The sequence below is a fragment of the Centruroides vittatus genome, unplaced genomic scaffold, assembly GCF_030686945.1.
Source record: "Centruroides vittatus isolate TY-2023 unplaced genomic scaffold, ASM3068694v2 scaffold_576, whole genome shotgun sequence".
Classification (NCBI taxonomy): Eukaryota; Metazoa; Arthropoda; class Arachnida; order Scorpiones; family Buthidae; genus Centruroides; species Centruroides vittatus.
This window is the reverse complement of record NW_027122713.1, coordinates 2,687,919-2,700,028: the sequence shown is the minus strand read 5'-3', so window position 1 is coordinate 2,700,028 and position 12,110 is coordinate 2,687,919. Positions and strand designations below refer to the sequence as shown.

The window sequence follows — 12,110 nt, the reverse complement described above, 5'->3', positions numbered from 1 at the left end:
CAGATGAGCCAACTGTCAATAAATTGTGTAAGAGAAAGGTTACCGTTTACCCCAAGCCAATGTTTCGTCGTATTGACGAGGAAGGGACTTGGATATATTTCACCCCATCGCCTTTAAATCTAGTTATAGAATGCAACCAAATAAGCAGCTCGATGCAACCACGGGTCAAAATGATCAAGTTAAACAACACAGGAATTTTTAAATTGCCTATGACTTGTGTCGGCCACGTACCCGGTATACGTCTTACGTCTCACATTCAAGGTTGCCCTTCGAAACTATTATGTAATACCCACAATAACGGATGTCCTCAATCTTACGGAGGTTGGGATCCTACGAGAATACATCCAGAAAAACGTTACCTCAAGCATAACTAGTGAACGCGGTTGGTCATTAGAATTTTCTGGACGGCTACTTCGGGACATAAGTCGGAAAATAAGATCGATAAAGACCGACACCAACGTTTCGAAACCTTCTAACCTATGGACTTCTCCATTCTCCACATGGAATCTGTCATTCATAGTCCCTGTTGTAAGCATTGTAGCTATTCTCGCGATGTTTGGAGCTGTCGCAAACTATCAAGCTGTTTAAGGAGACGAAGACCGGTAATCACATATCCCCCTCTCCGTCAAGAAAACCGAGCGGAATCCGCTCCCCGAGAAATGATCGAGTTGATGCCAGTGGCCGTGGAGACGAGTCCACCTTCGAGGACTCTAGATGTGTTAGAAAGTAAGCAGTCGATGTTAATGAGACCCAAACGGGAAGAGTCCGTTGCTTTTCCCGTTGGAGTCGAAACAATTCCTACTCAAATGAGGCGTTTGCAAAATCGCGAGGAAGAACCCGTACCTCCTTAGCGATAATTTCGTGTACAGTTTCACCAGAGAAGAACTAAGACTCAACTATCTTTCTTTTCGTTTATTTAGAAACAACCATGGAAGAATCAACGGCTACTACTCCCACTGAGACGGCGAACGCCAGGCGAGGACCCGCTCAACGTCTCCTTTCGGATCCCGCACTGGTCGCCCTATTCGAGTGTCCTGTGTGTTACGAACACATGTCGCCTCCGAGGTATCAGTGCCCGGCGGGTCATATGATCTGTTCTAGATGTAAGGAGCTGGTACAATGGTGTCCGACTTGCCGTAGGGAAATGGATAACCATCGAAATATTTCCTTGGAGAAATTGGCCGAAATCGTGACTCTATCCTGTAAGTATAGGGACAACGGGTGTAAAAAATCCTATATCCTAAGAGAGCGAGAGGCTCACGAAAGAGGATGCTCCTTCAAAACCTGTTCATGTCCTGCTATGGACGATTTCTGTCCATGGGAAGGGAGCCACCAACAGGTAGTCCCTCATTTAATGGAAGATCATTCTCCCTCACTCCACCTAAATCATGAATCTGCCCGAATGATAATTGTTGGACTAGATTCAATTCAGCCGTTGACTTGGCTCACACGGCTACACTGTTACCAACGAGACTTTCTTATCCAAATTATAAAAACCGAGAACATACAAAATGCCTACCTTCTTTATGTAGTTGTCAGAAACGTCGGAACTCGACAAGACGCGAAACGTTTTAAAAGGAAAATTGAGATTAGAGGAGAGGGCAGACTCGTGGTGTGGGAATCGATCCCGAGAAGTATAACGAGTGATGTCAAAAAAATCACCGGGTTAGGCGATTGCCTAATCCTGCATTCCAGAATAGAAAGAATGCTCGAAAATTTGACCCTGTCAATCACGGTGACTATCCAGCCTGGGAGAAACTGGAGCCCAGCGGAAGGGACAGAGCAGGACGGAGAATAGTAATAGCTCAAATCGGTCAAAAATTCTTCTAAGAATATTGTGAATGCGGGTATACCTGTCGGAGTTAACGCGGCGAAATTGTGTCGCTCACATACACAAATTCTTGAAGTAGAGTGTGAACTTTTGCTTATTAAATTTCACCTTTCTTTATGTCTTGCCAGACAAACCGATGGCGGAGTCCACTGAACTCTGGGATTTGGATGACGCCGATCTCGAAGGAATATTTTTTCCAAGCCTCCGCCGAAAGGACCCAAAGCATAAGGTGGACGAACGTTCTCTTCGACACGCCATCAGACGGGTTCGAGGGGCGGCAACACCCCGATACCCAGAAATAATCGTTCTCCCTCAGAAGGCAGAGGTCCCCAATGAATTACAAGCGGAGGTGGATGAGGTCAACGGGCTCGCCGAAATACGAGCGATGCAAATCCAAAACCAGAGGAGGTCAGGGTTGCGATCGACGACGGTCAGGCTGAACGGTGATCCAAGCGGCGGCTCAGATCACCCAGAGGTAACCTCCCGAAATACTAACGGACTTCGACCATCTCCGCCGGTAGGAACAGAGATCAATTCGCCTCGACCCCGACAGGGAGTGGGCCGGGGAAAGAAATCCTGGAGGTCATGCAGCGCTGTCAAAACCTGTACCGAAAACAAAACGCGTGCGGACGAGCGCGAAGTGGGAACCGCCGACTGTAGGAAGGACCAGCCCCTGAAGCTCAAGGAAGTAAAAATAAGCCAACAAAGAATCGAAAATGCCCAAAGGGAAGGAAAAATCTTCGTATATTGTTCCAAAGTCTTATTTTGTATACTCACATATAAATCGCCTAATAACCTCAACATTTATATCCTATGATAATCCACTTATTTTTATATTTATATCCTATGATAATCTACATAATATATATAGGCCTATATATATATATATATACACACTCAAATAAACATATATTTACTCTATTCGTTCCTTTTCTAAATAAACCCATCACTTTACTCGCGAACGTGCATGGCCGCGTAAAATTTTGTATTAAGTAAAGTTGGGTATAAAAATTTTGTGAATTGTTTCGTCCATATTTATGCAAGAGTGTAAGAAAGAAATGTCGCGTTTCGCTCCTGCAAATGTAAACTTTCAACATTACCTGGAAGGTTGCCCGGGAAGAATGTCTGTCAACCAAATTCTTTCTCCCGCATGTCTTGTTAATTGTCGGTCAATAGTAATTGTACAAATTAGACGTTGTCCTGTTAAGGGTAAAGTAACGCGGTTGTCACTTCCGGTAAGACGGAGGCGTGGACTGACAGCTTCTCAAGCTGCTAGCTAAAATGTTGCTATTCCGAGCAACATTTTAAAAAGGCAAGGAGCTCTGTGAGGTTGCAGACGAGGTCCGTAAATCACGAAATTCTTGCATTTAAATTATAACAATAGATTATATAGAAAAGAGAGGGAGAGAAAAACAAAAAACTCTTGATCTAGACATCGCGACGCAAAATGTAAACAACGAATGTCGGAGCACGTGTCGGAACACGTGTTAAAAACGATCCGTCTATGTCAAACGGAAGGGTAGAATTCTGATACGAAAGTCCATAAATAAATAGAATTATGACACAAAAGCTCATAAATAGGTGAAATTCTGACTCGAGTGCTCATAAATAGTCGATCTAAGAAGACAACTTCGGAAGGGGGGAACAGTTTAATAGATAGAAAAACATCGCGCTTGAATCGTAAAAGTTCCTAGATGACAGAAATCGCAATTAACGGGCTAAATTATGAGTTTGAGTCTTGTAAATTTAGCAACATTCTCCGAACACAATGGTCAAAAAGGCGCCAGATGGACACTCCGAATCGGACTTTTCCCATGACCCGGTCGTCCCGAGTTTCGCCTAGAAACAAAGGAAAGACCAATCGAAAAACGGGAAAGGGGATGAGGAGCCAATCGGAAATTGGAATAGCGAGCGAAAAACTATAAAAATCGGAATCTCCAAGGTCGGGGAGAGTCTCCTCCGCATCCCGCAAAGAGCCGTGATCTGTGTTGTGTTGTGTCGCCGCCAACAACGTAGGACGCCTCAGCACCTCTGCGAGCATCTGTCCAGCGATCTCATCTCGTCTGCCCCGGGACTTCGACGGAAGGGAAATCCTCGCCACTCCGAAGGACTGTAGAGAAATGGACTGTCAATTGTGGATGTAAGCATATATGTTATCCAATAAACGGGTTTCCTTATGTAAAACACTTGTCATCATTTGCCTCCTCCGCCACACCCACATGCAAACGTCCCTTAGGTTCATCCTGACACGGGATTAACTTATCCCCACCTGTCGGCGACCTTACACAGGAATGTAACAAGACATAGCATAAAATTTCTGCTAGTATCTTGGTTATATGAGTTCAGATTATTCGAAAGTCAAAAAAGTCCTGTTGAGAAATACAAGTGTAAATTGTTTGCTCTTCTACTTAGTTTCTCAATGGGATTTTTTGCATGGTTTTAACCGGTTCTACTCGCCATTATCGACCATATCGAATTGCCAGATGGCGGTGTTCGTCCGTCCGCCGTTCACGTTTTGGGCTGAATACGTGCGCCTCAACCTCTCTAATGTCACAATTAGTAACTTCAAGCTTAAATTATTGTGACGTCACAATGCCGAGCTGCACTTTTTAATCATATTTCCAATTTAATGTAAAATACATGATCTCGATTTTAGTAGTCTTGTCCCTGTACATCATACTTTTCCTGATAACAGTAGAGTAATGTGTCATCTTCAGTCTGATGTACCTTTTTTTTTTGTAACTCTTTCCGCCCAGTGGACACTAAGAGGGCCTCTTATAGCAAGCCCATTATGGGTTCGGCCAGGCCCACAATGGGGCGGCCGGGTGGTGAGGGACGGGGACCGACATATCCGGACGAATCACCCCCCGAAAAATTCCTGGGGATTTCTCGACCCGACCGGATTCGATCCCAGGTCCCCCAGGGCGGTAGGCTGCTAACCTTGACCGCTCGGCCATCCGGCCTTAGTCTGATGTAGCTAGGAAGGCACTCCTCTTAGGCAATGGGCTAGGTTACAAAGGTGCGTCATGTGACTGGTCAGCATAGTTTAAATATTTGTAGTTGGGTCGGAGCAGTCGGTGAGCTACAGCCAATGAGAGCGTCGAAGCTACAACTAATCAGTCTTTGGATATACGAAAACTATCCAATCACTCAAACATAGCTTTACATTATATATATTTTTCTAATTTATTTAAATGTTTCCTTGTACCTTATTTTTTCATAATTGCTTAAATTCTATATGGGAACACATATGACTTTAATATATAGGCCTATATTAAAAAACATTATCGACGTAATAAGAAAAGATGGTAATATTTAGACTTTTCGGAAGAATTTATGAATGAAGTAAGATCATATCTGCAAAGTTTAAATCAGGTTGATTACAAAAATATTTTTAAAAATTAGAAAAACTTAAAAAGGATTTTTAACACCCGTTCCGATTGGTCCTTACGAATCGGCCACCGACATATAATCGTACTCAATGTGAATGCTTCTACTACTAGTCGGTCCGATTATAGGATCGGTCGGGTTGGACCAGTCGCTCCAATCGGTCATAGTGTGAAACAGCCCTAACTCTGTTCTTGAGAACATTTTTGAACCGAAATAACGTGATGCAGCCCTATAAATTCTGCAAGTGGGTAAGTCAGGGACTTACACACATCCATACAGGAAAAAAATCCAACTTTTTTGACTGTTACCGCGTATATTACCTAGTTTATAGTATAATACTCGTATAATATAAATTTATAAGGTAATCTCATAATTAATTCAGAGTAGTTTAGTCTCATAAATTCAACTCTCGTTAAAAGACTGCGGATGCAAATAGCATTGATATAAATTAAAATGCTGAAATTTCCTTCTCAGAAATTTATTTAAATGCAGTTTATTGCCCAATGTAACAGGAAATAAAGTAATCTGCAATTAGTACCGTACGTTCAAAGAATTTCAGTCTTTTAAAAATAATAATTGTTTCTAATTCTAGGAAATCTGAGACGTCATACTGAGAAATAAAATTCTGTACATTGTAATAATAGATTTTAAAATTTACCTTTTTCTGAATACAGTATTAACTAGCGAATAGAAGGTGAAATAATTTTTCAACAGAATTAAATATGAAATAATCTAGGAAAGAATGTAACTAGCTTTCATAGCGACTATGTCGCGAAAACGAATGAATAAATAAAATTAAAATAGATGTACATAATTTAAATTCCTGTTTAAAATGCAAATTTAAAATGCTGTTTAAACCAATTTTAGATTAATCTTTGAAAAGTTTATTGGTTTAGTATTTTTTTTCTTTTTTGTTGCGCTCACCAATGGCCAAATGGGTAAGACCACTGAAGGATAGTAGTTGGTCGCGGCCTCGCGCCCTCACCAACGGGCTGGCCACGTGGAGTTTATCAGGTTTTCTACATGTTTTTTTTCTATACGGTTAGTTTTCCCCAAGAGATCCTGCCGGGAGGCATTCATCTTTGGCAGATCTCCCATGTGTTGTGTTGCTTTATACCATCAATCTTACCTCCCTTCTTTTTGTACTATATGCTAAAAAAGATTTTGTTTGGTTTGATTGCCCATATGTAACATTGCCGTATAAAATCTGCCAAGGGTCTACCAGTTGTCAAACGGTTCCGTTCCCTGAACAGAGTTTAGTTGTGGGTTCGTGCCTGGCCGGAACGGGCTGGCCACGTGGAGTTTTCCGGGTTTTCTCCATGTCTGTAACGCCTGAATAGGGGCCAGTTACCCTTAAAAAGACCTCCTGGAAGACATCCCCCTTAGACAGATCGCCGAAGTGTTGCGTTGCCGATCGATCTGCCAAGGGAGAGTGTCTCCCGGGAGGAATTTCTATGGGAAACTGGCCACTATAGGTAGTGATGTAACGAATATTCGGTTACTACCCGGTATTCGGCCTATTCGGCCTATTTTTCACTATTCGGCCGAATACCGAATATTTAAATCACTATTCGGCCGAATACCGAATATTTAGTCACTATTCGGTCGAATACCGAATACCTAAAAACAGGAGTAAGAAATAACAAAAACACAGTAAATTAATCATTTTGGTAACTTTTATTAATGCTGAAAATTAAACTATAATTATTAAAGTTAATAAGAAATAGCATCTAACTCTAGTATTAAATTATTTCGTAATTAAATAATAAGATAGCCTTTATCTAGCCCGATATCTTATGGCATTGATGGCGTGTAGGTTAGAATGTATCGGGCATTAATATTATTGATTAGTTAATTATGTTATATTCGTATTCGCGTATATTTTAATATTTTTTTTACGATATTTTAAAATGATTTACGAAACGTTTTATTGAAACTTATCGTATTTAATGAAAGAATTATTTATCTATTTCCAGAAGATGAGTAACTAATATATAATTTATTTTATATATAAAGCAAAGAATGAGCATTTCTCATTATATACAAAAGATAACATTTGAAATCATGTTAAATTTTAAAAATATTGACAAAAACAATAGCAACAAAATATCACAAAACTTCACAAATAGAAAACCCCCAATAATATATTTGAATTGTTCCACAACTGGGCAGAAACTAGACCATATGTCCCCACTAAAGTATATCCTTAGGGCACTGTTCAGTCTACAAATACGTATTAAAAACAAAATTTTAGAGTTAAAAAGATCGATTGCAAATAAAATAACTTATAAGTTATAACTTACATCTAAATACCAACAACTGCCGAATCATATCGGGCTATTTACGGCTATTACATAAATTATAAACCAATTTGGCAGTAGAGGTAGACGTTAGGCTCCATCTCACATTAACTTTAATAATTATAATTTAATTAATTAATTTAAATAATTTAGACCTACTGGAAGAAAAAATCGTAGTGACAGCGGGCCAATAGAGAGCAGGGTGCGCGATCCTTGCCATAATGCGGTTTGCGCGCCAATTTTCGTACTTGCGTTAATCAAGCCGAATAGTTTGGCCGAATATTCGGCCATTCGGCCACGCTCCTAGCCGAATATTCGGTATTCGGCTGAGGCCATTCGTTACATCACTACCTATAGGTCTTAGTAGGTGAAGGAAACCCGAAAAATCCACATAGCCAACCCGTTGGTGTGGCGCAAACCCACGACCAATGTTTGGTGATTTTATCCACTCGGCCACCTGTAGGCCTCACAAGACTAATAAAGCATTTATTAAATGATCTTATTCAATGTTAAGTATTAGGATCCTTCAAGATAAAGAAATTCCAATGTTCATAAATATCCAAGATAAAGAAATTCCAATGTTCATAAATATCCAAGATAAAGAAATTCCAATGTTCATAAATATCCAAGATAAAGAAATTCCAATGTTCATAAATATCCAAGATAAGCTGCCGGATGGCCGAGCGGTCAAGGTGGTAGCCTACCGCTCTGGGGGACCCGGGATCGAATCCGAACGGGTCGAAAAATCCCCAGGAATTTTTCGGGGGGTGGTCCGTTCGGATATGTCGGGCCCCGTCCCTCACCACCCAGTCGCCCCATTGTGGGCCTGGCCGAACCCATAATGGGCCTACTAAAAGAGGCCCTCTTAGTGCCCACAGGGCGGAAAGAGTTAAAAAAAAAAATATCCAAGATAAAGAAATTCCAATGTTCATAAATATCCAAGATAAAGAAATTCCAATGTCCATAAATATCCAAGATAAAGAAATTCCAATCCATATAATCGATTTATTCATTGCACAGCAATTTTCAGATTGCAGACCTATACATCTCGCTGATGTCCGTCTGTCTTTCGTTAACCTCGAGAACGGGGTTGGACAGATGAAAATTGAGACCAGATACCGGAGACCCTGATAATTACGAAAACTTCCAATGGATCGGAAGTCACGTGATTTTTTAAATTAAAAGATTGTAAAAATTGTAGCCCGGCATTGTGACGATGTTGCAATAATATTAATAAATATCCGACTTTTTACGATTAAATTACTTATTTGTACAAAATATTAAATTATCTTTTGTTAAAGATAACGTGTATGACGCAATTTTGAGAAAACAGGATATAGATTAGAATAAAACTGGAGAAATTTACACGTATTCATCATTATACATAAAAAACAAAGTAAACGTGAGTAAACTGTCTTTATCTTGTTCTCTCTTTGAATATATCGGTTTTATAAATGCATGTGTATTTTTACAGAATGAATATGTATTTTGTTTTCACATTATGCGTGTTATTTTGTATGGAAAAGTAAGGACTGTTTATAAATTAATTTGTATTTTGATCGGGTTTTTGAATTCTATTAAATTTTTCTTCGCTTTTTATAAAGCACAATATCAGCTTTAACCTGTCTGGCTTGCGACCAAAATACGTGCGAAAAGAAAACAGAAGAAGATTGTCCTGCAGGTTTGACTCGTGACGTTTGCGAGTGTTGCGTAATATGTGCTAAGGTAAGATCATTTTTATTAATGTGAATTAATATTTTATAATATTCAAGGGTGAACGTTAAATATGACTCGTGCTTCTCTAGAACAGTGGTCCCCAACCCTATGCCCGCGGGCACCATGGCGCCCGCCAATCGTTTTACGTGTGCCCGCCATTGTGCGACCATGATAAAAATAAAAATATTTCGGTTTTCGATAAAATGCTATGTAAAAGTTTTTTCACTTTGAATGATTAACCATTCAAAAGTAGAAATGGCGTCCAACACAGATGAAAGCACAAAGCGAAATGCGACCGATCTCTTTTTCCCCTCCGCCAAATCTGCACTAATTCAATTTCCCATACCTGAAATGAAGTAAATCGGTCCGTTCTGAATACCATAAAATCAAAGTAGGGAAACGTGTAGGGCCCGTAACTTGGAGTGACCTAGAAATTTCAGCAGTCGTTAACTAAAAAAAAAAAAAAAAAAAGGTCAACAGCCATCCGTGTGTGAGAAGTAATCTCCGCCACGATATCTCTCGCACCATCTAGAAATATTCCTGGGTGACACCACGATATCCGCACCGGGTGTCACCCATGCTAATGTCACATTATATAAGATTTGTTTAGAAGCAACTTATTTAAATGGGGCCCCAATTTAAATTTTGTCTAGGGCCCGCTAGAGGCTTAATCCGGCGCTGTTAACTATGTCCAAATATAAATTCACCTTGAAAAAATAAATGGTGCCCGTCGTCCAGCCGGTATTCTAGAATGTGCTCTTAGGTACAAAAAGGTTGGGGACCCCTGCTCTAGAAGATTCGAACTAGTTTTCTAAAGAGATAAAGTGATCTCTTGGGTCCATTTATCTCTGTTGAGATGTCTTTTTTAAAAACTATCTCGGCCCTAAAGGCACTCAGAGGGTCTTTTTAAAAACCAATATGGGTTCGGCCAGGCTCACAGTGGGCAGCCGGGTGGTGAGGGATGGTGCTCGATACATCCGGATGTACCACTCTGAAAATTTCTAGGATTTTACTGACTCGTTCGGATTTGATTTCGGGTTCCACAGAGCAGTAAGCTGCCACCCTAACAGCTTGGCTATACGGCCATGTCTCTAGAGAGGTCAGAAATGTCATGGGTGAGTTCATCTGCATATGTTGGCAGTGCCGTAACTAGCCATTCTTGTGCCCTGTGCAAGAATTTGCATTTAGGCCCCTTGATTAATTAGGTTTGAGGAAATAATAAAACAATTACATGTATTTTGGGCCCCCCTTCCAAGTGAGCCCTGTGCGGGTGCACCTGTTGCACCTGCCTAGTTACGGCACTGTATGTTGGCCTTGTTCCTTACCACCTAATCATTTATGGTAGAATCCACGATAGACACGAGAAAAGAGGAAAGTACCTGCAAAGTAGAGTTAAATTCAATATATAATTTCTATAGAAAAAAATTAGCATAGTGGTTAAGATGTCAGCGCAGTGCCGTAACTAGGGTGGTGCCCAGGCACAGGGCGTAGACCCTGGGGGGCGCAGAAATGACCTGGACCAAGTTTTGGGGCGTAGTTACAGATGCTCGCACCGGGCGCATAAAAGGCTAGTTACGGCGCTGTGTCAGCGTACCGTTCTGGGGAACCAGGGAACGGATCCCTGAGGTTTTTTAAACTCAGCTCTGTGGGCATTAAGAGAACTTTTCCCCCAGGCCCATTATGGGTTAATCCAGATCCACAATGGTCGGGTAGGGTAACGGATGGAGTCAGACATACTCCCGAAAATTCCTGGGATCGAAAACCCCCATGGATTTTTGGGGATCATGCTCAAACACACGCTACAGTATGCAACAAGTGGACGCTATATAGGTTTCGCTACGTTTAGTTAACGATTTGATTTAATGCCATTTTACTGGCATTAAATCAGTAACATTAGATCGGTGGCGCTAAATCTATAATTTTATTTAAGTATATTAACGATAATTTATTATATATGCAGGATATTGGAGAAAGGTGCGGAGGAATTTGGAATATGTACGGCAAGTGTGGTCGGAATTTGAAATGTGTAAACCCTTCTAACCCTCTTACTACATTCGATTATGCAAATGAATATGGAATATGTTTGCCAATTAGAGAATAGTTTGAATAAAATGAGATGCGAGTGATTAATTCATTACTGCATCAATAATTAATAAGTCTTTGATGTTTCTTCCAAAAGATTTCATTAAGTTTTTTAGCATTTTAAAGGAAAATATGAATATTACAATTTTTCTGGAGTTTAAGCCACTGCTTTGAAGAATATAACGGATAAATTCAGTCGAAAAACGAATATCGTAAACTCACAGTTTGTTTTTTATTTGCTCTTTCCGCTGTGTGGGCAGTAAGGACTTTTTCATATTAATCGTGGCTTCAGCGGGTGGGCCAACAGGCGATGAGGGTCAAACGACTACTGAAAATTTCCTGGGATGTTGCTCGCCCGGATTCGGTCGCGTATCCCCAGGATGATAGCTGGATGCCGAGGCGTGAAAAGCATCAAGCTACCTCTCTTGGGAACATGGAATCGAATCCGGGTAAATCCCAAGAAATTTTTCAGTAGTAGTTCGACCTGGATATGTCAGGTTCCGCCCTCATTGTGGCGCCTGACTGAACCCACGATAGAGACGGAGAAAGGGACCTCTTAGTGCCGCAGCATGGGAAGAATAAAAAAAAGAGGTTTTTTTAATGAGATTATTAAAAGATGATGTTTTTAAGGAATAGTTTAGCAAACTGACCAGTTTAAGTGCCCACAGTGGCCGAATGCGTAAAACCACTGAACACTGGTCATGGGTTCGAGCCTTTCCAACAGGTTTGCCACGTAGAGTTTTCCGGGTTTTCTTCACGTTAGTAACGTCTAAATAGGGGCCAATTTCCCA

The 12,110-nt window shown here is 40.7% G+C and overlaps 2 protein-coding genes across 3 annotated transcripts; both read left to right on the top strand.

Annotated features, from left to right (window-relative positions):
- The first annotated feature begins 928 nt into the window (after nucleotides 1-928).
- LOC136989456 (E3 ubiquitin-protein ligase SIAH1A-like) lies at nucleotides 929-1,798 on the top strand. The gene has a single exon (XM_067287610.1). The coding sequence runs from the start codon at nucleotides 929-931 to the stop codon at nucleotides 1,796-1,798; it is 870 nt and encodes a 289-aa protein (XP_067143711.1).
- A 7,070-nt stretch (nucleotides 1,799-8,868) lies between these two features.
- Nucleotides 8,869-11,393, top strand: LOC136989443 (venom protein 302-like). 2 transcript variants are annotated; one of them, XM_067287596.1, is made up of 4 exons: nucleotides 8,869-8,923; nucleotides 8,996-9,046; nucleotides 9,126-9,246; nucleotides 11,198-11,393. In XM_067287596.1, exons 2-4 carry the CDS (start codon nucleotides 8,997-8,999, stop codon nucleotides 11,336-11,338), a joined length of 312 nt encoding a protein of 103 aa, XP_067143697.1. In that variant the 5' UTR covers nucleotides 8,869-8,923; nucleotide 8,996; the 3' UTR covers nucleotides 11,339-11,393. The 2 variants fall into 2 exon arrangements, with proteins under 2 accessions (XP_067143697.1, XP_067143696.1); XM_067287595.1 differs by lacking the exon at nucleotides 8,869-8,923 and having other exon boundaries at nucleotides 8,932-9,046.
- The last annotated feature ends 717 nt before the right edge of the window (nucleotides 11,394-12,110 follow it).

Bases quoted from the DNA above. Each gene is read 5' to 3' on its own strand.
- LOC136989456 (XM_067287610.1), top strand. From the start codon at position 929: ATGGAAGAATCAACGGCTACTACTCCCACTGAGACGGCGAACGCCAGG.
- LOC136989443 (XM_067287595.1), top strand. From the start codon at position 8,976: ATGCATGTGTATTTTTACAGAATGAATATGTATTTTGTTTTCACATTA. The intron at 9,047-9,125 runs GTAAGGACTGTT...CTTTTTATAAAG, and splicing joins GTGTTATTTTGTATGGAAAA to CACAATATCAGCTTTAACCT. The intron at 9,247-11,197 runs GTAAGATCATTT...TTATATATGCAG, and splicing joins GTTGCGTAATATGTGCTAAG to GATATTGGAGAAAGGTGCGG.